The following is a 24,165-nucleotide window of genomic DNA, read 5'->3' as shown; positions in this document are numbered from 1 at the left end:
CTGTTGGCAGTGTTTGAAGTTTGAAGTTTTTAATTTACTGAATTAATTATATATGAATTCATTTTTAGGTGGGATTACATCTTTGTTCTTATATCTTCTTTAACAAACTAGACAGGACCTGTTCAAAAGGACATATGAATAAAACTGGACAACTTTTTAAAACCAACATGTTTTTACAGTGATGCAGAATTTTACAATACACCAACTTTTATACACACCCAAGTACCATAACAAAGGATTTGCCAATAGAAACCTGCGTGCTCATTCCACCATGGAATGGCATGTGTTAACAGAATTTCATTAAACATTAATAATGCAAAAGAAACAGATCACTTTTATTAACAGTTCATATATCTTTATAATACATGTACAACGATTCAACATAAAAAAGAAAACATTTGATACAAAAAAAATCTCAATATATATGTGTAAAAAGACTAATGAATGGTAATATTTTCAACAACAATGCAAGATTCATTTATGTGCTATTATAGTAAAATATTTCTGAGAGAAAAACAAGAAAATGCAAGTTTTTAATTATTGCAATGTTATATAATCATTAAAAATGCTTCATATACAATTTTTTGATTATCTGAAGATTCACAGGGCACCCTCAAATCATCTTCAAGAAATTATTCAAAACTTTATAAGATAGACATTCAGCATTTTGTTGCTCCCTAACGAATTTATCTATACCTGTAAATTTTGTACATTTTTAAAAAAGAGCACAATAGTAGATGGTCATTATGTTTTCAAGTATGTGGGCTTTTTTTCCCCTGTATAAGTTCAAAGTTTTTGATCAAAATAAACTACTATGAAGTTGTGGTCACATCAAACTTATAAGTTAATACACATGTTTATGATCTGAATTTAAAAATAAATATATGCTAATTCTCAATTTTAACCTATATTTTGCAGTTCATAGAACAGAAATAAATATCAAAACTCTTATCAATTTTAGAATAGATTGCTGGTGATCGAGCTAATGTGCTATAAAAAATTAGATAGTATGAATGATAATTGCTGAACAATTAAGTAATAGTAAAGATATGATGAGAATTTTTCGCATAAATGAACACTCCATACATTTAAAATATAATGTCTGTTATATAAATATAATACTTGTTTTTATCTATGATAACTTTAGATGAAGTTATAAAGCTAAATGGAAAGCAAATCCCTTGCTTTGTAGGTTATTTAAATCCTAATTTTGTAAACTTAAACAAAACTTGATGCTTCAAATGTAATACATGTTATTAGAGGAGACAGGTTTCATTGAATAGTTTAAGAACAAAAATCAATATTTTCTTTCTAAAACTGAAAAATATTTTTTGTTCAAATTCAGTCACCCATCAATTAAACAAATTGAGGTATCTCCCCTAATACTGTGGATTTTTTTTATTTTTGTGGGTATCAACTTTCGTGGATTGAGGAAAACTTGCATGTTCGTGGATATTTACTTTCGTGGTTTTGGCAAAGTCTGGGTTCATGCCTTTAAAAAAAAGTGTAATTCGTTGAACATTTAAATACCTGATTACCCACAAAATCCATGAAAATTTGTAACCTACAATATTTCCAAATCCACAGTATAAATCAAATTCTTATTTGGAACATTTTTTTTCATCTTCCTAAGCAATATTACTACAAGGTAACAGATTCACCTCTATGTATTTTTAAAACTACCTCCTAAACGAATTTATAACATTTCAGTAAAAATCTGTAATGACCGAGAGTAGATAGCCTCCAATATTTTGAGATTTCTGAGGACAAAAGTGGACCATACACATAAATTAAACTCAAGAAAATGTTAATAAAAAAATTGTCAGCAGTGCAAAATAATGGCATAATGAAATATCACAGTTCTGCTTAATAAATACAGGCATTTCAGTATAAAAAGAGCATAACAATACATATCATCAGGGTTAGGGAAATGCTACCCCATAATAGTCATGTCCAGCAGAATTAAAACATTTGTATGAACACAGAAGAGCTCGAACAGGCACTAGTCCATTTAAGTTGTTCAGCTTAAGGTCCTGAAATTAAAAATGACCTGTATCATTATTTTGTTTTATTTGTAAAATGATAAAAAACCAGTAATAGTATTCTGAAGAAATACCTGTAGGTAATCATATCGATCAAGTATACCTGTATTTCTGATATTTTTTCCTAATTATTCAATCAACAATAAATGCAGCAATTATCATGTAGAGCAATGGTATTCCCAAAGAATTGTTAATTACTATGGATTCATTATTATTCCTGGGGTACCAATTTTCACAGATTTTATGGGTATATGTTGTTTAATAAATCTAACTATTCAAGGATGTATACATTTTGTTTAGATCTGTATTCAGATTTTGAAAAATCACCAAATCAAATCAATAGGAAATTACAATTTGTCTACCATAGACTATTTCCATACTCCAGTTTATATGTTTTCAACAGGTTACCTTTTCTGTGGTTGGACATCCTGATACTCTGTCAATAAAAAGTGACTGGTTGCTCTTACTTGACAGAGTACTAGGATGTCTTACTACAGATTAGGTTACCTGTCAAACAAGAGGCTCTCAAGAGTCTGAATCGCTCACCTGTATTTCAGAGGAGAAGATTTTTAAATGTTAGCAAACTTGATGAACAAATTGTGTAAAATTGTCTTTAAAGGGCAATAACTCCTTAAGGGGTCAATTGACAATTTTAGTCATTAAAACTTTTTTGTAGATCTTACTTTGCTGAACATAATTGCTGCTTAACGTAACGGTACCCAAATTGCACCGAGTACCCAAATTGCACCTATTTAGCAAAACTAGCAGCGAAAATCTTACAAGATTTCCTAGAGACTTAACAATTTGTATTTTTATGATTTGATACTAAACACATCTTTCAACATAGGTAAAACTATTTAGATATGGACAAAACGTTCACAGTATTTATCAACAGATGAAGTATTTACTGAAAAAGCAAAATGTACTGAAACGTCGCTATGCGACGTCATCAAAACGTCATCTTTTTAAAATGAGCAAATACAATATGTTACAAGTATCCGTTTAAAAAATAATGAAGAGTAAGCATGGACTAATATTCAATTGTTCAAAATATTTGAAGAAATTAAACAAAAGCTCTGTTATTAGACTTTTGACGATGTGAATTTAAGCATGGATGCAATTTGGGTACTCATCATTTCAAAATCATTGATGGTTTGGAGGTCAGTTTAGACCAATTTTTCTATGATTCCATATGGAATAAAAATCAAATTGGTGTACCTTTATAATAAAGAAGGATACGGCTACAAAATAAACACAGAATGGACATTTTTGTCTTTATCATAAAAAAACGTAGATGAAAAAACTGTCAAAATAGGTGCAATTTGGGTACCGTCACGTTACAGTTTATATCTATCTATAATAATATTCAAGATAATAACAAAAAACTGCAAAACTTCGTTTAAACTACCAGTTCATTGGCAGTTACCAAACAATGGGTTGTTCGATTCTTCTGATAATTTCAGGGCATGTAGATTATGACCAATTAAACAAGTTAACCCCTTGTCAGATTTGCTCTAAAAGCTTTAGTTTTTGAGATATAAGCCAAAAACTGCATTTGACCCCTTTGTTCTATTTTTAGCCATGGTGGCCATGTTTGTCAATGAATCAAAACTTCGGATACAATTTATAAACAAGAACATTTAGATAAAATTTGAAGGTATTTGGTCAAGTAGTTTCAGAGGAGAAGATTTTTGAAATAATTTACGACGACAGACAATGGACAACAAAGGACGCCAAGTAATGGCATAAGCTCACATAGGGCATCTGGGCCCCGGTGAGCTAAAAAATCATATAATCCAAAGTCAAAAGTCTGTAATGTGAAAGTAGTCTATTCACAGAAATTGGTCCCCACTAAAAACCAATGAATCCACAGCATATCCAGAAAACATTGTATTTATGATGATTTTTTAATCTTTCTAGGAAACAGAAATCCAGTAATAATCATATACTACTAGCTATCAAATTTTGCTTCCCAGCTTAACCTATTTCTCTAACAACAGTTTAATATGTGTTTGTTTTTTTTAAGCTATAGTTATAACAAAACTCAGAAATAACTTCTGACAAAGATTCTCTTTGCAATGGAATAAGTGTGTGAAAGTTATAACTAAAGGAACGAATTTTTAGGGACATCTTAAATCATGATTATAACATTTTATTTAGACCAGAACTAGGTTGTATTTATAATATACAATTAGATAATTACAAGCCAGATATAAACATATTACACTTTACAAAATGCAGGCTTTTGATTGGACAATCAATTCTTACCCCTTGAGCATCCACAAATCTGACACATTCTAACCAAGTATTGAGGAATGATTCACCACACACAGCACATTTACTGGCCTGGGCCAACATATCTTTTATTTGGGGGTAATGTCGAATGGCTTTCCGTAAATAAGACCACCTAAAAAATAATAATATAAAATATGAAATATATTTTTACAAAGTATGACAGAAGTCAATTGCCTGGATAACAAAACAGTACTAAGTTAAAAACAAGAGCGCACATGCTGAAATGTCTCACCTTCTTTACTAATCATTGATATTATGTTGATAGTCCTAAATATACAGTTTTATTACCATGATTACAACTGTCACATAAACTTATCATTAATCAAGAAAACTAAACATTAAGCAATGAACCATATGAAAGTGAGGTCAAGGTAAGACGAATGATGCCAGACAGACATGTGCAGCTAACAATTCTTCCATACAACAAATATAGTTGACCTATTGCTTGTAGTTTAAAACAAGAGTGCACACGCTGAAATGTCTCGCCTTCTATACTAATCATTGATATTATGTTGATAGTCCTAAGTATAAAGCTAAGCTTTATAACAATTGTCACATAAACTTAACATTAACCAAGATAACTAAACATAGACCAATGAACCTTGAAAATGAGGTCAAGGTCAGATGAACCATGCCAGGCAGACATGTACAGCTAACAATGCTTCTTTACAACATATATAGTTGACCCATTACTTATAGTTTAAGAAAAATAGACCAAAACACAAAACCTGAACACTGTGCAATGAACCGTGAAAATGAGGTCACGGTCAAATAAAACCTGTGCGACTAACATAAAGATCATAAAATATTTCCATACACCAAATACAGTTGACCTATGGCATATAGTATTAGATAAAAAGACCAAAACTCAAAAACTTAACTTTGACCACTGAACCATAAAAATGAGGTCAAGGTCACATGACATCTGCCCGTTAGACATGTACACCTTACAATCGTTCAATACAACAAATATAGTAGACCTATTGCATATAGTATGAGAAAAACAGACCAAAACACAAAAATTTAACTTTGACCACTGAACCATGAAAATGAGGTCAAGGTCACATGACATCTGCCTGATAGACATGTACACCTTACAATCGTTCCATACAACAAATATAGTAGACCTATTGCATATAGTATGAGAAAAACAGACCAAAACGCAAAAATTTAACTATAACCACTGAACCATGAAAATGAGGTCAAGGTCAGATGACACCTGCCAGTTGGAGATGTACACCTTACAGTCCTTCCATACACTGAATATACTAGCCCTATTGCTTATAGTATCTGAGATATGGACTTGACCACCAAAACTTAACCTTGTTCACTGATCCATGAAATGAGGTCGAGGTCAAGTGAAAACTGTCTGACAGACATGAGGACCTTGCAAGGTACGCACATATCAAATATAGTTATCCTATTACTTATAATAAGAGAGAATTCAACATTACAAAAAATTTGAACTTTTTTTTCAAGTGGTCACTGAACCATGAAAATGAGGTCAAGGACATTGGACATGTGACTGACGGAAACCTCGTAACATGAAGCATCTATATACAAAGTATGAAGCATCCAGGTCTTCCACCTTCTAAAATATAAAGCTTTTAAGAAGTTAGCTAACACCGCCACCGCCGCCGGATCACTATCCCTATGTCGAGCTTTCTGCAACAAAAGTTGCAGGCTCGACAAAAACAGACCAAAACACAAAAAGTTAACACTGAGCAATGAACCTTGAAAAGGAGGTCGAGGTCAAATAAAACCTGCGGGGCTGACAAATAGATCATAAAACATTTCCATACATCAAATATAGTTGACCTATTGCATATAGTATTAGAAAAAAAGACCAAAACTCAAAAACTTAACTTTGACCACTGAACCATGAAAATGAGGTCAAGGTCAGATGAAACCTGCCAGCTAGACATGTACACCTTACAATCATTCCATAAATCAAATATAGTAGACCTATTGCATACAGTATGAGAAAAACAGACCAAAACACAAGAACTTAACTATAACCACTGAACCATGAAATTGATGTCAAGGTCAGATGACACCTGCCAGTTGGACATGTACACCTTACAGTCCTTCCATACACCGAATATACAAGACCTATTGCTTATAGTATCTGAGATATGGACTTGACCACCAAAACTTAACCTTGTTCACTGATCCATGAAATGAGGTCGAAGTCAAGTGAAAACTGTCTGATGGGCATGAGGACCTTGCAAGGTACGCACATACCAAATATAGTTATCCTATTACTTATAATAAGAGAGAATTGAACATTACCAAAAAATCTTAACTTTTTTTTCAAGTAGTCACTGAACCATGAAAATGAGGTCAAGGACATTGGACATGTGACTGACAGAAACTTTGTAACATGAGGCATCCATATACAAAGTATGAAGCATCCATGTCTTCCACTTTCTAAAATATAAAGCTTTTAAGAAGTTAGCTAACGATGCCGCCGCCACGCCGCCGCCGGATCACTATCCCTATGTCGAGCTTTCTGCAACTAAAGTTGCCGGCTTGACAAAAACATGTAAATTAATACTAGTTTCTTGAAGTATGCACAAATTGTATTTATTAAATGTTCTCATACATTTATAAAAGCTAAAAGATATAGTTTATGCTATTAATGTTTTTACTTTTAATACAGTTTGAAACCAGGAAAAAAGATGCTTACCAAAATCAACCATTTGTTGCTATCTAATTAAGATTAAAAAAGGAAATCAGGATCAATGTTCTTTACAAAAATACTTATGTTCTTGGCTCTATAACAACATAATGAAATAAGGCAGCCTACTGAACACAGTAAATGTAAAACTATTATATGGCTTCTGAGAATTTTGTCTCTGCTGAAGCAAAAATTAATGTCACATCTGCTGCAATTTTCATGACAGAAAAACTTCAGTGATGAAAGTATGATACAGTATTATGTTTGCTGCTTGTGTATTTTCTGAGCTGCCGATTTTATTAAACAAATATGTACAAACATGTCACATCAATACACATTAAAAATTGTGGTAACCATAATGACTTCTAATATCTTCTACTTATATCTAATTGTTTCGTAGCCGTCCAGGAAAAACTACTTTTAGAAACCTGTGTCCTTTGTCAATGCCAGGCGAAACCCCAAGTGTTTGACCGCACTTGATATAAGAATGTTCAAAAAACATATAAGAAAACATTTAAATGCGAAAAAATCTGCTATCAGTCAAAAGACTGCGGCTAAATGAAAATAATTTGAAGACAGAAAAGAATCTGAAATAACCAAATCCGATTACGTTTGTATAGCCATATCACCTATATATAACAAAAAGTTTTAACTTTAATGCTAATTTGAACATACTTATATACAAAATATTTAAAAAAACGTTTCTTAATGTACATGTTATAAAAATTGATGTTCACTCAAGTAAGGCAGGGCTAGAAATGACCATATATACACCTATTATTAAACACAATAATTTTTCCTGCCCAAAAAATTCATACGGCTTCAAACTACTATGTGAGAAGACAATTAATTCTCGTTACACTACGTGCCATGGAAATTAGGAATTCTCTCAAATATGTATAAATAAAATTATCTTAAAAAAACAAAGATCAGGTTACAACATCTACTAAAGATAATTCCTATAAAAATAGTGACGACATTAATTAAGTTTTTTCAATAGTTATGAAAATATCATACAACATCTACATTGACTTATTTTCTTCAAGCAAAGTTACCTGGAAATCGTGTTAGTTCTTAAAATAAGAGAATTTAAAAGCTTAATGAACATGATAAATAGTTATACTAAAAAAAAACCTGAATATATATAATTTCATATTTTCATTAAACCAATCCATAATGATTATCATTATAGATAAGGTCTTTAGTTCAATTTCTTGTTCTTAAACAAGAAGTATATGCAGATATCAAAAAGTTATATTTATTCTGTTGATTCATTTTTTTTCTTCGTGGGTACCAATTTTTGTTAAATTGTAAATTAGAAAATGTTTGAATTTGTGGTTTTGCCAATGTCTACAAACAAGACTATAGAAAACCTTTACACAGTTGAACACTTCAATGCACAGTTAACTTAATCACAAAATCTACAAAAATTTGTATCCAATGAATATCAATGAATTTACAGTATTTTCTTTTGATTCTTTGTGGTGAGCTATTCTCCTTATCTTCTGTAGAAGTTTTTAATATGAATTCTTTATTAAAGTGATGTGTATTAAAAGTTATTTTTTTAATATTCAACACTAGTATTCCAACTAAATATGCATTTTTTTAACTAAATAGTGTTTTTTCTGCAAATGCTATTTTTTTCATTTTTTTTTTTGAAGACCCAGTGGTGGCCTTTGACTGCTGTCTGCTCTATGGTCAGGTTGTTGTCTCTTTGACACATCCCCCATTTCCATTCTCAATTTTATTGACTTGTTTGTTCAAGAGATAGCCATTAACTAAATCTCTAGCTCTATAGGGGTTTAATAAGTGTAGAGACAGACCATAAATGGTCAAAGTATAAAGTGTCCTGATGTCTTAGATCAAATTAGTTACTACATGATAATTGTTACTGGTCTGTTCTATTACCTGTCTTTAAGTTCTCTCATCACATATCTTGCTGTCATTTCCTGAAAAGCACAGTAAATATTTGATTCAGTGCATATTGACTCAAAGTTGACTCTATAAGTAATGATTCTTATTAAATCTAAAGTTCTATTTTCAATACATGTACAAACAAGATGTTAAAACCTTTATTACTTTCATATATATAACCTATGAAACTAATGTATTAAGGTGGTACAAAATTTCTACCTTGAACCTTTGACAAAAATATCCAAATTTAAAAATACTCGAACCAGACACATTATCGGAAAAAATTGGTTGGATATATAGCAGTTTGACAAACACTTATTTTGATCATTGAGAAGCTTCATGTTTTCTTCACATTAGACTGTGATTAAAGCGTTCATATGATTTTACATAGTTATCTCCCAGTAGTGTTATGTACCACCTGATTGAGGAGGTTACCTACCTTTAATGACAGAACTTCTTCTTCCTGTACTGAGTGGACTGGAATATGCTGTAACAATGGGTTGGCTTCACAAAATAATTCTTTTAAAGGTAACGATGCTAACTGTAAATATATATATTTAACTTATGTAAACTTAAACATAGATTAAATAATATATATGAGGGTTGTAATGTGGGTACCTTCATGATGAATGACGGTAAAAATACCTGACAAACAACAAGTAATTTTTGGTGCACAACAATCAAATGTACACTTTCATTAAGACAATAACACTTCAACTAATTTTGAAGAATCACGTAAAAAAAATAAAAAAGCAACAATAACTATTTGAGGCCTCTGAAGAATCAAGATAAGGATGTTTTGAAGAATCACAGTAAAATTTTAACCAATTTGACACTAACCATAGCCGAAAAGGACCGTTTGACACTGTAAAGGGCAGTCCTGCTATTATGTAACTCAAATTTAGAGACATGATCAAATGAGTAATACTAAACAGTATCTATAAATAAGAACATTTTGAAGTTTTCACTGTAAAGATGAGATCTTTTGCATTTTAAGAGTTTTATCACTACTGTTGTGATTGTGTTAATTTTATTATCTCATCTTGCCCCCTTTTATTCATTTTTATGAACTTAATTATGTTGCATGGCGATGCATAGCATATTTTGGCATGTTCATTTTTGAAGTATCATATATATAACAGGGCTTTAAACATTTTAGCTTAAAATTAAACAAAATAAAAAAAAACACTAATATAAGGTATTCAAATATGTTAAGTGGACATATATCAACCTTATATATAAAATATGTTGGTGATAAATTCAATGAGACAGCAACTCAACAACACAACCACACTAGTTTCATAAATTCAGATGGGTAATTCAGATTAAACGCCCCCTTTATATTAATCAGTGGAATTAAAAAAGGTCACTAGACAAACCTACAATTAAATCATTTAAAAAAAGCACTGCTTATATCAAGTGTTGATATTAACTTTATGTACTTTGTTCCCACATAACTATATTAGTATGTATATTCTAAAACTGTTCACTTTACAATACAATACAATACAATATATATGCTTTATTTAAAAACACTCCATCACATTCACATGTGAAACAAGATATTAACATATTAAGACATTTTAAATGGTTACCTCTGTAGGAAATATTCTCAATTCATTTGCTGCAATGTCTAATGTTCTTAACTTATAGCATTTCCCCAAACTCTACAAATACAAAAATACATGTTACATCTATTATGCTGTATTGTTAATAAATCAAAGAAGTCAAAATTTAATGTAAAAGCTGCTTTTAAAGTATCACTACACATAAAGAGGGGCGTAAAGGGGGAGTATCTGCACGGAAGAACACAAAATAGAATTGCCATTTCAAGTTGAACAAACAATTAGAAATGTCTTGCACGTTGATCTTTTCACCGATTTCATGAAACACAGTGAATAAAGAACAGCTGCACGTGAAATATAAATGGCAAAACACTTTGCACGAAAATATCCCTTTACCACCCTCCATAAAGAATGTTCTTTTCTTTACAATTATAGTTTATCCACATTTAAAAAAAACAAGAATCCCCATCACACTATATTTTCTTTTGAAACCTGTACTCAAATTTTGTTTTTAAGTAAAAATAAAAAACAAAATTGCATATCTTTACAAGTCAAAGTTTAAGCTAATAGCTTTAGATATTTTAGAAACTAATACCTCTGGTAATTCTCTTATTTTGTTCTTCTGTAGATATAATTTTTCTAAATTCACCAGAAATCCAAACTCTAATGGAAGGCTTGTTAACTGGTTCCCAGCTACATGGAATTCCTCAAGTCTAATTAAAGCACACATTTCAACTGGTAACTCTGTCAATTGGTTGTTAGTACAACTTAAATGCTGTAAACTGGACAATCTAAAAAAAAAAAAAATGAAACTGTGAGTTACCGCTCACTGATGATACCCTTGTCCAAATATTTTGGTTAACAGGAAGTTGATTAGTGATAAATCTGAAAACACATCACACGGTATAGCTGACTTATATAAACCCTGAAACCAAATTTCAGAAACTATGGTATTGTAATTAATGAAAAAAATGTGATGAAAATTTTCAACTTGGCTATCATATTTAAAATGATACAAGTGTTTGGTAAACAGGAAGTTGTTGAGTGATGAATCTGAAAACACATCACATGGTATAGCTGACTTGAATAAACCCTGAAACCAAATTTCAGAAATCATGGTATTGTAGTTCCTGATAAAGATGCCACGAAAAATATTCATGGGACAGACGGACAGACAGAGGTAAAACAGTATACCCTGACTTTTTCAAAGTGGGGTACAATAATTAAAGCAGGGGTTGATAAATATATAGTATAGAGTAGACAAGATGTCTTGAAAATGAAGCTGATTCTTCTCTCATCAAAATTTGTCATCTTAAACATTTTCTTACCTTAAAATTTCTTTGACAATTCAATTTTGTCTAACTATTTTGGCAAAAATTCAATTCATATCTTTTCAAATGGACTAGTACAGGCCGTTTAACTTACACGATTCATTGCTTCAGAGCTAATTGTATAAAATTTCGAAGTACAAGTGGAAATAAGAGCTTTATTGTTAATTTTGCAGTAAAATAAGGGGAGGTAATGCAAAACTTCTCAGTTACAAATGTATTAAGAAAGTTTGATTTGGTCAGGTGCATTTTGGATTTTTGATAATGGCAATGAAACTGTTCATCAAAAGTGTCCATTTAAATAAAACCAAAACAATTAAATTGTAAGGGAATCATGACCGACATATTATTGTATTAAAAGTCACACGTTTAACCAACTGAATTAACATGCAAGCCCATAGTACAATCTTATAACTTTTTGGTCTTTTCTTTTGTATGAAGCTTAACAAAACTGAAATTTGAATTAATGGCATCCCAATAAATGTTAGTTCAAGACAAGATTTTTATCTACAAATAAGTCAACATGGTACATTAAAATTTCTGTGAATATTAACATTATTGTAATACCATATGTTTTAAACCTTCTAAGTGCAATAAGTGAATGTCAGAAACATTCCCCCTTCCCCACCAATTTAACTATTAAATTTTATTTATGCAAAAATGGAATTTTAGTGTGTACACTCTTTTAAATATTAACAATAGATTAATCTTTTTTACCTACCTGCATATTTCTGGTGGAAAAGTCTTGAGTTGATTATTATTTATATTCAAGAATGTCAAGTTTCTCAGATGTGCTGAAAACAAACTAACAATCAATATCAAGAATATATACATTAACTGAATAAATTATACACAACATGTACCATAAGCTACTTCACGTAATATACACATATATATGTAAAAATGCTAACATGAGTAACAAAGTATCGAAAGTTAATAGAAGAAATTTATTGCATAATTTTCGAACATGTTCAGACAAATTCTGTACAATCTAATGCAGGTTTAACACATTAAAAAACATTACAATAAGCAATCATGTAAACACTAGAACATAAATTTGCAACAATCTTACCCTTATTTACTAAACATGTACAGTAGCACTCTTCAACAACAGTATTGTTAAGACTTACATTACATATCAATTATATCATATAAAACTTGATAATCAGTAAAGAACACTTTAAAAAGATGAACAATACATACTTAGGACTTTGGGGTTCAGATTCTTTAGGTTATTGTTAAACAGATGTAATTTCTCCAACATAGTGAGATACTCCAAAACTTCTGGTAAGTCTTCAAGTTCATTGTTTCCACAGTTCAGTATCTGTAACTATAAAACAAAAAGATATTTTGTTATTACATGTGGCCTTATTAAAATAAGAAAGAACAGGTCTTGTCACAATACATATGCTATATGATGTTACAGATTGCTTAATGTCTACTGACCTTTGGTCAGCCTGTATAGCTTATTCATTAAAAACAGCTCAAGATGTGTCTTTGTAAAACCTCGGTTCCCTATCATATTATAATATTCTAATTAAGGAAAGGGAATTATCTGATGCATTGTATTGGTACATAGATGGTACATTTGTATTACAAATTAGTATCTGATACCTAAAACATAATACAAAAGATAAACTGTAAGGCCATAACATACAAATGTACCTGTTTCAGGGGAGATAAATAGCATCTTAATTTTCCACTTTTACATTTTGAGTGTTACCTATTTTTTTGACTTATAGAATAAATTTTTTTTTACTTAGTCATAAAAATTGAATTTAATCAGATTCAAATTAAAGGTCCAAGTTGTCATTTTCATAAAATCTTGTCAAAAAAGGAGTAAATACTCTCCCGTTATTCTTTGAATTACTGGGAGTAAACTGGTCTGCCATTCCATCTTAATCTCAGCACAGAAAGGAACAGGTTGGGGTCATTGTCACATTGACAATAACTCCAACCCCGTTTATTAATTTGATGAATCTTACAAACATATTACAAATACTACAATTCACCATGAAATTGACCAATTATATTAATAGGAACTTGACCTCAAATGTTAATACTGCGATGCCACACAATAAATAAGTAGCTGTTAATTAACACTATGGTGGCTGAACAGATAAATGCTGCACGAGTGCACATGTGTTATCATATTCTGAATCCGGGTCCGTTCGCGCCCATTCACGTTCGCACCCACTCATGTTCGCCCCCTTTCACTTTCGCACCCTACATGTTCCCACCCAAAAACCGTTCGCACCCTACATGTTCACGCCCAATTTTAATTGGTTTTGTGTTTAATAACTTTGTAATCAAGTTTTGGCAAGTATTATTCTTATAAGTATAATTGTTTTCATTGTCTCAGAATAAAGTGAGACAGCATTTTTCTTTTGTGTTGAAATGTTTTGGATAGTGTATTGTTAAAAAAAAAATATTCCTTTCTATATAAAGTGGGATTCTGTCAACGTTTTATTTTGTGTTGAATAACTCTTAATCATGTTTTGGTTTGTGTATTGCTATAACTTTATTCAATGACTTGTTTCAAAATGAAGTGAGATTCTGACTACGTTTTTATTTTTTGTGTGTTGAATAAATTTTATCATGTTTTGGTTATAATAGTGTATTGCTATATTTTATTGTTTCATTGTTTCAGATCAAAGGGACCAAGCTGTTAAAAACAATTATCTTTTGTGTTTTTCATTTAAAATCTTCAAATGTTTACTCATACCAAGCTATAAATACATTCAGTATTTACACGAAAGCAATTAAAAACAACAATCATGATTTTCCAATTATTCAACTGGAATTTGAATTAAAATTGGGCGCGAACGTGTAGAGTGCAAACGTGCGAGGTGCGAACGTGTAGGGTGCGAAAGTATATTGGGCGCGAACGGACCTGATACCTCATATTCTCGACAAACTGAGCCGATATTTTTCATTTACATTAATACTCAGTATGGATATGCTAATTTCTTTTCTGAGTTGTTACACCTGAATAAGAAACATTAACTCTGATAACAAATTTGTTTACAAAATTTAAAATTATATTTTATGGGAAATATCAACCTGAAACAAATGGCTAAGTTCTATAGGTAAATCCTTCAATTTATTCCCTCTCAACTGCAAGTGTACAACACAGTCTAATTTTCCAATGGCCCTTGGAACCTTGTCAAGTTTCTTATTACACAAATTCAACGTTTTTGGTTTCCCTTTCAATGCACGGACTAGCAAGGTGTCCGCCATATTGACGCTTTCTTGTTGCTAACTTTTAAGGTGTGTTCGAAAAACATCTATTTGTAAATATAAAAGAAATGTTTCTTTATTCCATTATTAAGATATTGAAAGACTATGTAGGTATATGCTTTAAAATATTCTGATATGAATACTCTCAATAATTCTACGATAAAGGAAAAAAATAATAAACATTGAATATTTATGATATTTACAGAAATTTTTTCGATCGCACCTTATCATTTTCGTGGTTTCTTAAATTGGAGAGTGTTTCCGGTTAAAGTTTCAAAACGTTTTTTGCATGATTTACTATTTATGTTTCAAAGTTGGTGTTGTTAGATAAAACCTGCTAAATATGCCTATGAGATATATTTCCAATTAATACTTCCCCAGTGTAATAAGGATAAACACGTGTCAAGTCATAAAACATCTAAAATATTTAGCAAAACCACATGATCTGATGATGTTTGATTTGTACAAGTAATTGTAAATCATGCCTCTTACTTCTACAGTGCAGGTGTAAAAAAAATTAATTTCACAATGACAAGTTTCGTAGATCCAGATGACGATCCTGAATTACACAGATTGGAGGGTTCATCGGGCAAAGAAAAGGGTGGACTTGTTATAATGAAAAAGAAATCAGAACATGGAGACTTTCAATTCAAGAAACCATCACTTCCCAAGGTATCGCTATTGGGACTTGATAAATTGGCAGCAGAAAAAAGGAAATTAGATATCAAAAGTGAAAATACAACAAAAAGATCAAAGGTGACATCATATACAGACAGCAAAGATGAAAGTGATAGTAGTGACTCAAGTAGTGATGAAGAAGATAATAAATTGTCAAAGCATAAAAGTCGTAAAGAAAGGTGGGTTTAATTTACACACATCAAAATCGAATAAGATAATAGAGGATGATAGTATAAGGCAGGGTAATCTCATAAAGGAGACAGGGTCACTCAGTCACCATCAGCTAATCCTTTAGCAAGATTTCTTTACGACTTTTATATTTATCCTGTATCATCATATTTAAAACATGCTTATATATGCATAAAACAAGTTATCTATTCTTTATTATTTTGATAGTTTGAAATTGTATTTTTTAAAGGCAGGGAAATGCACACTTTTCTGATAGTTTTCAAAGTTTTCCTTTAGTTATTCTGGTTGTGTATATTAACCCTAAATTCTTTGCCCAAATATTGATAACCAAGACGTGAAATAAAGTCTGAAGAATTTATGAATTTGTAAGAATAAACTATCTATATAGCTAGCACTCACATATTTAAAAAAATACAAATTGTCATGATTGTTATTTATAGTTCAGGTCTTGACAATAACGCTTGCCCTATTGTCTGTTACCAGAGTAAAAAAAGGTCGGTCAAGTTAAAGCTATATCAACCTTGTCGACAAGTAAAATTATTTTGCAGAAAAAATCAATTTAATCAAACTTTGATGAACAAAGTAGTTGTAAACAAAAAACAAAAAAAAAGAAGATAAAAACAAGTACCGGTACATGTATTAATTTGACATGTTTACTTGCAATCGACAATAAAAACTGGTTCTTTGTCAGGTACTATTTGACAGGTAAAAGGCATACTATTCTGATCCAATGGACCAAATCAGTATGCGCTTTGTAGATGAGGTAACTTTACAAGACAGTTCGTCACCAGCTTGGAATTAAGACATTCAGCCCCAATTTTAATAGACAGTTTGGCACTGTATGAGACATGATTAATAGACAGTTCGGGACCAAGACCTTGTTTCCCTACAATTTTCTGTTGCATTATAATAATTACCATACCAGTAATTTTTTTAACAAAATTATTTTAAAAGTAGAAATGAATTTATTGACCATAAGATTTACAAAATCATATTTGACCATATGTAGAAAAAACAATACTTGGTGACCTACAGTTGTTAATTTCTGTGTCATTTGGTCTCTTGCAGAGAGTTGTCTGATTAGCAATCATACCTTATCTTTTTTTTTAGCTCACCTGGCACAAAGGGCCAAGTGAGCTTTTCTCATCACTTGGCGTTCGTCGTCCGTAGTCGTCGTCGTCCGTCGTCGTTAACTTTTACAAAAATCTTCTCCTCTGAAACTACTGGGCAAATTTAACCAAACTTGGCCACAATCATCATTGGGGTATCTAGTTTAAAAATTGTGTCCCGTGACCGGGCAACCAACCAAGATGGCCGCCATGTCTAAAAATAGAACATAGGGGTAAAATATAGATTTTGGCTTATAACTCTGAAACCAAAGCATTTAGAGCAAATCTGACATGGGGGTTAAATTGTTAATCAAGTGAAGATCTATCTGCTCTGAAATTTTCAGATGAATCAGACAACCGGTTGTTGGGTTGCTGCCCCCCAATTGGTAATTTTCAAAGAAATTTTGCCGTTTTTGGTTATTATCTTGAATACTATTATAGATAGAGATAAACTGTAAACAGCATTAATGTTCAGCAAAGTACGATCTACAAATAAGTCAACATGACCAAAATGGTCAGTTGACCCCTTAAGGAGTTATTGCCCTTTATAGTCATTTTTTTACCAATTTTTCATAAATTTTTGTATCTTTTACAAAAATCTTCTCCTCTGAAACTACAGGGCCAAATTTAACCAAACTTGGCCACAATCATCATTGGGGTATTTAGTTTTAAAAATTTGTGCGGTGACCTAGCCAACCAACCAAGATGGCCGCCATGGCTAAAAATAGAACATAGGGGTAAAATGTAGATTTTGGCTTATAACTCTGAAACAAAAGCATTTAGAGCAAATCTGACAGGGTTAAATTGTTTATTAAGTCAATATCTATCTGCCCTGAAATTCTCAGATGAATTGGACAACTGGTTGTTTGGGTTGCTGCCCCCCAATTGGTAATTTTCAAAGAAATTTTGCCGTTTTTGGTTATTATCTTGAATACTATTATTGATAGAGATAAACTGTAAACAGCAATAATGTTCAGCAAAGTAAGAACTACAAATAAGTCAACATGACCAAAATGGTCAGTTGACCCCTTAAGGAGTTACTGCCCTTTATAGTAAATTTTTACCAATTTTTCATTAATTTGGTAAATTTTTGTAAATTTTTACAAAATAATTTCCTCTGTCATTGTCTGTTACTAATGGGCAAAGTTCATTATAGATAAAGATAATTGTTAGTAGCAAGAAAAAGATAAAGATAATTGTTAGTAGCAAGAACGTTCAGTAAAGTAAGAACTTCAAACACATCATGATCACCAAAACACAATTTTGTCATGAATCCATCTGTGTTCTTTGTTTAATATGCACATAGATCAAGGTGAGCGACACAGGCTCGTAAGATCCTCTAGTTTATTGATTGCATAAATTTGAATTAACTTTTTTCAACATAAAAAAACAGGATACAAATCAAATGAGTGTATATATTGACAGGCCTATCAGATGGTGCCTCATGTGCAAAGTCTGGTCAGACTTTGGCATTGATAAAAACTAGAACCTAAGTCCTGTGACATGACTAGATTCAGTTGTTCTTGACTCATATTTTTGAAAAGTATTTCAAAAGAAATAAGTCAAATTCTGTTCTATTGTTTTACTTTATTTTGTTCATTGAATTAACTTAAAATACAAAAAAGGTTATTATTAAGATTTTTTTTGGACAAGTTACAATTTGATTCGGACAAGTAAGTTTTGGTATGTAAAAGCATAAAAATATAGTATATACCAATACACATAATTAACAGCGCCTGGTGATGTTTGATAGCCTGACCGGTTTCGGTCCATAAAGGACCTTCATCAGAGGCAGAATGGTGGATTAATGTTTGCACCCTATTTATATAGATATGGTAACCGGCGGTTGAGTTAACCAGCGGTTGAGTTAACCGGCGGTTGTGTTAACCGGCGGTTGAGTTGATTGGCGGTTGAGTTGACCGGCGGTTGAGTTAACCGGTGGTTGAGTTAACCGGCGGTTGAGTTTACCGGCGGTTGAGTTAACCGGTGAAAAATCCCAGTGGGATTTTCCATGGTTACAATTATCTATATTTAGCTAATGTTCATGTTACAGTAAACTTTTTGACATGTTACGGTAAACATTTTTACACTATATGGTAAACATGTGACCTGATGATATAACCATATTTGGGCTTTAGTATTGCCTATTGATTTTTCACTGGCATAGGAGCTCTAAGCGTAAGCCTAGCGATTACCTGAAATTGATGTATATATGTAATACCTACATTACAAACTTAAGGTGTTGAAAACTTTTTAACACTGAGGATTAATATTCATCTACCTTTGATCTTGAAAGGAGTACTAAAGGCTTAAATGAAGCATTCTCAATAAGAACCCCCCCCCCCCCTAAACCAAATTTTGTTTGGTTAAGGGGGGGGGGGTAATAGTTTTGACTTGATGTTTTGGTGTATCACAAGCTAAAACGTCAAGACTGCATGACTACCATGAAATACTATTATTAGACTTGATATTTAGGTGTATCATAAGCAAAAGATCAAGACTGCATGACTACCATGAATTACTATTTCAAGACTTGATATACAGGTGTATCATAAGCCTGAGGTCAAGACTGCATGACTACTAGGAAGTACTATTTCAAGACTTGATATTTAGGTGTATCATAAGCCAAATATTAAGATCACATAACTACCATGAAATACTATTCCAAGACTTGATATTTAGGTGGATCATAAGCCAAAGATCAAGACTAAATGATTACTATGTACTTCTTAAATTATTGAAACACCCTTTATCCAATACTAAAGCCCAAATATGGTTATATCATCAGGTCACATGTTTACCATATAGTGTAAAAATGTTTACCGTAACATGTCAAAAAGTTTACTGTAACATGAACATTAGCTAAATATAGATAATTGTAACCATGGAAAATCCCACTGGGATTTTTCACCGGTTAACTCAACCGCCGGTAAACTCAACCGCCGGTTAACTCAACCACCGGTTAACTCAACCGCCGGTCAACTCAACCGCCAATCAACTCAACCGCCGGTTAACACAACCGCCGGTTAACTCAACCGCTGGTTAACTCAACCGCCGGTTACCATATCTATATAAATAGGGTGCAAACATTAATCCACCATTCTGCCTCTGATGAAGGTCCTTTATGGACCGAAACCGGTCAGGCTATCAAACATCACCAGGCGCTGTTAATTATGTGTATTGGTATATACTATATTTTTATGCTTTTACATTTTTCTCACTGATACACATAGTTAATATGGCTTCTACTAACGAAAGCTCCATGGAGCTAATGTGTTTAGAGACTACTTATGTCAGTACACCTTTCCTATATTGCCTATTGATTTTTCACTGGCATAGGAGCTCTAAGCGTAAGCCTAGCGATTACCTGAAATTGATGTATATATGTAATACCTACATTACAAACTTAAGGTGTTGAAAACTTTTTAACACTGAGGATTAATATTCATCTACCTTTGATCTTGAAAGGAGTACTAAAGGCTTAAATGAAGCATTCTCAATAAGAACCCCCCCCCCCCCTAAACCAAATTTTGTTTGGTTAAGGGGGGGGGGGTAATAGTTTTGACTTGATGTTTTGGTGTATCACAAGCTAAAACGTCAAGACTGCATGACTACCATGAAATACTATTATTAGACTTGATATTTAGGTGTATCATAAGCAAAAGATCAAGACTGCATGACTACCATGAATTACTATTTCAAGACTTGATATACAGGTGTATCATAAGCCTGAGGTCAAGACTGCATGACTACTAGGAAGTACTATTTCAAGACTTGATATTTAGGTGTATCATAAGCCAAATATTAAGATCACATAACTACCATGAAATACTATTCCAAGACTTGATATTTAGGTGGATCATAAGCCAAAGATCAAGACTAAATGATTACTATGTACTTCTTAAATTATTGAAACACCCTTTATCCAATACTAAAGCCCAAATATGGTTATATCATCAGGTCACATGTTTACCATATAGTGTAAAAATGTTTACCGTAACATGTCAAAAAGTTTACTGTAACATGAACATTAGCTAAATATAGATAATTGTAACCATGGAAAATCCCACTGGGATTTTTCACCGGTTAACTCAACCGCCGGTAAACTCAACCGCCGGTTAACTCAACCACCGGTTAACTCAACCGCCGGTCAACTCAACCGCCAATCAACTCAACCGCCGGTTAACACAACCGCCGGTTAACTCAACCGCTGGTTAACTCAACCGCCGGTTACCATATCTATATAAATAGGGTGCAAACATTAATCCACCATTCTGCCTCTGATGAAGGTCCTTTATGGACCGAAACCGGTCAGGCTATCAAACATCACCAGGCGCTGTTAATTATGTGTATTGGTATATACTATATTTTTATGCTTTTACATTTTTCTCACTGATACACATAGTTAATATGGCTTCTACTAACGAAAGCTCCATGGAGCTAATGTGTTTAGAGACTACTTATGTCAGTACACCTTTCCTATATTGCCTATTGATTTTTCACTGGCATAGGAGCTCTAAGCGTAAGCCTAGCGATTACCTGAAATTGATGTATATATGTAATACCTACATTACAAACTTAAGGTGTTGAAAACTTTTTAACACTGAGGATTAATATTCATCTACCTTTGATCTTGAAAGGAGTACTAAAGGCTTAAATGAAGCATTCTCAATAAGAACCCCCCCCCCCCCTAAACCAAATTTTGTTTGGTTAAGGGGGGGGGGTAATAGTTTTGACTTGATGTTTTGGTGTATCACAAGCTAAAACGTCAAGACTGCATGACTACCATGAAATACTATTATTAGACTTGATATTTAGGTGTATCATAAGCAAAAGATCAAGACTGCATGACTACCATGAATTACTATTTCAAGACTTGATATACAGGTGTATCATAAGCCTGAGGTCAAGACTGCATGACTACTAGGAAGTACTATTTCAAGACTTGATATTTAGGTGTATCATAAGCCAAATATTAAGATCACATAACTACCATGAAATACTATTCCAAGACTTGATATTTAGGTGGATCATAAGCCAAAGATCAAGACTAAATGATTACTATGTACTTCTTAAATTATTGAAACACCCTTTATCCAATACTAAAGCCCAAATATGGTTATATCATCAGGTCACATGTTTACCATATAGTGTAAAAATGTTTACCGTAACATGTCAAAAAGTTTACTGTAACATGAACATTAGCTAAATATAGATAATTGTAACCATGGAAAATCCCACTGGGATTTTTCACCGGTTAACTCAACCGCCGGTAAACTCAACCGCCGGTTAACTCAACCACCGGTTAACTCAACCGCCGGTCAACTCAACCGCCAATCAACTCAACCGCCGGTTAACACAACCGCCGGTTAACTCAACCGCTGGTTAACTCAACCGCCGGTTACCATATCTATATAAATAGGGTGCAAACATTAATCCACCATTCTGCCTCTGATGAAGGTCCTTTATGGACCGAAACCGGTCAGGCTATCAAACATCACCAGGCGCTGTTAATTATGTGTATTGGTATATACTATATTTTTATGCTTTTACATTTTTCTCACTGATACACATAGTTAATATGGCTTCTACTAACGAAAGCTCCATGGAGCTAATGTGTTTAGAGACTACTTATGTCAGTACACCTTTCCTATATTGCCTAAGTTTTGGTATGTAGTTGCCTGTAGTTTATGAATTAATTCATATATTAAAAACTTATTTTATCATGTTTATACATAATTAATTTCTTCATTCACATTTTTCAAAAATGGTAATAATGAATGCAGGTAATAATTTCTGAATTTCCCTGGATTGAAAATACTGTTATGAAATAATGAAAGTACATTTGTAAAAGTAAATGTTTTTTATGCATGTTTTTTTATAGAAATTATAGACCACCAAGAATAGAAACACCTTCTCATCCTGGAGGTGTTAGCAAAGAAGCTAAAGAAAGACAGCATAAAAGGCACAAAGAAAAAGAGAGAGGAGTTTACATGTCATCTAAAGAAAGAGAGAAAAAGGAGAAAAATAGAAAAGACAAAGATAGAAGAAAAAACAGAGACAGAGATGAAAATAGACGTTTGTATTATCATATATTTATGATTGTAAACATGGCCCATTTGGTGCTTCTCATCATCTGCAGTAAACTTTAAAAATCCTCTGTTTAAACTGATTATAGAAACTCTCCATTAAGGTGGTACCCAACACCTTGACTAATTTTAATTTGGCTCGTTTATAATTTTCATAAAATTTTGAAAAAATGTTAACTTTAACCTTTTAATAAAAATTTCAAAATTTCCAAAAAATTGAACCAACCACTTTATCAGAAAAATTTCATTGGTTATATAGCAGTGTGACAAACACTTATGTTGATCATCGAGAGGCATAATATTTCCTTAACAATACAACGTGATTAAAACGTTTAACTGTTTTTTACAGATTTATATCCCTGTAGTCATGGTAGTGTAAGGTACCACCTTAAGCTCAGTTTTATAGACAGACAAGTTTCTGGGTCAACTCGTACTGGAGTCTTCAGATATAAACTTGATAAAGTTCCTTGCAAATTTTCTTTTAAAAGAACGGTGTGATGAGCATGATGAGGTCCAAATCACATTTTGTTAAACAGTTGACAGGTGGACAAGTTAACCATTTAGACACTCAATAAACGATTGTCTGCCTACAAAGACTCAGCATAGATGACTAAGCAAAAAAAAAAAAATTATAAAGGTTATCACAAGAGAATTAACTCAGCATTTCAGAATGTATAATTTAGAAAATTGAATATTTTAGACAGAAGGGATAGAGATTATGACAAAAGAGATCGGAGAGATTCTGAAAGAAGACATAGTTCTGAAAGGAGTAGTCGTAGAGGGAGTAGTCACAGAGAATGGTCGGAAACACCTAGATTTAAAGACAGTCCAGCTACACCAAATATTCATGTCAAAGGTATTGTCAATAGACTTTTTAATAAAAACCTCCATGGTTAGTAGGTCTAAGTAATGGGACGTCTTTATGACTACTTTTAAAAATATAATTACAAACTCACACTACATAGGGAGAAATAAGTTATCTAATTGAATCTTGACAAGAAGATATTTGAGACTTTAGAGTGAAGTGCCCACTTGC

General features: G+C 32.3%; 2 protein-coding genes across 3 annotated transcripts in view; one reads left to right on the top strand and one right to left on the bottom strand.

The window, feature by feature from the left end:
- Window positions 1-323: 323 nt before the first annotated feature.
- LOC143078862 (uncharacterized) lies at window positions 324-15,098 on the bottom strand. Its single transcript, XM_076253882.1, has 9 exons — window positions 14,888-15,098; window positions 13,028-13,154; window positions 12,546-12,618; window positions 11,092-11,287; window positions 10,527-10,598; window positions 9,371-9,472; window positions 8,926-8,966; window positions 4,311-4,449; window positions 324-2,033 (listed from the first exon to the last, which is right to left on the bottom strand). The coding sequence occupies exons 1-9, from the start codon at window positions 15,062-15,064 to the stop codon at window positions 1,923-1,925; spliced, it is 1,038 nt and encodes a 345-aa protein (XP_076109997.1). The 5' UTR covers window positions 15,065-15,098; the 3' UTR covers window positions 324-1,922.
- A 209-nt stretch (window positions 15,099-15,307) lies between these two features.
- The window catches only part of LOC143078855 (pre-mRNA-splicing factor ATP-dependent RNA helicase PRP16-like), a 107,873-nt gene continuing 99,015 nt past the window's right edge, over window positions 15,308-24,165 (top strand). For both annotated transcript variants that reach the window (XM_076253862.1, XM_076253861.1), the window contains exons 1-3: window positions 15,308-15,921; window positions 22,925-23,118; window positions 23,830-23,985. In XM_076253862.1, coding sequence (XP_076109977.1) covers window positions 15,593-15,921; window positions 22,925-23,118; window positions 23,830-23,985 — 679 coding nt within the window. In that variant the 5' untranslated portion in view covers window positions 15,308-15,592. The remainder of the gene's footprint in view (window positions 15,922-22,924; window positions 23,119-23,829; window positions 23,986-24,165) is intronic.

This window comes from Mytilus galloprovincialis, chromosome 6, assembly GCF_965363235.1.
Source record: "Mytilus galloprovincialis chromosome 6, xbMytGall1.hap1.1, whole genome shotgun sequence".
Taxonomy (NCBI): Eukaryota; Metazoa; Mollusca; class Bivalvia; order Mytilida; family Mytilidae; genus Mytilus; species Mytilus galloprovincialis.
The sequence above is the reverse complement of the archived record's forward strand: the minus strand, read 5'-3'. Positions and strand labels throughout refer to the sequence as shown.

Bases quoted from the DNA above. Each gene is read 5' to 3' on its own strand.
- LOC143078862 (XM_076253882.1), bottom strand. From the start codon at position 15,064: ATGGCGGACACCTTGCTAGTCCGTGCATTGAAAGGGAAACCAAAAACG. The intron at 12,619-13,027 runs GTATGTATTGTT...GTTTGTTTTCAG, and splicing joins TCTGAACCCCAAAGTCCTAA to CACATCTGAGAAACTTGACA. The intron at 2,034-4,310 runs GTAAGAATTGAT...TTTTAATTTCAG, and splicing joins GATTTGTGGATGCTCAAGGG to GACCTTAAGCTGAACAACTT.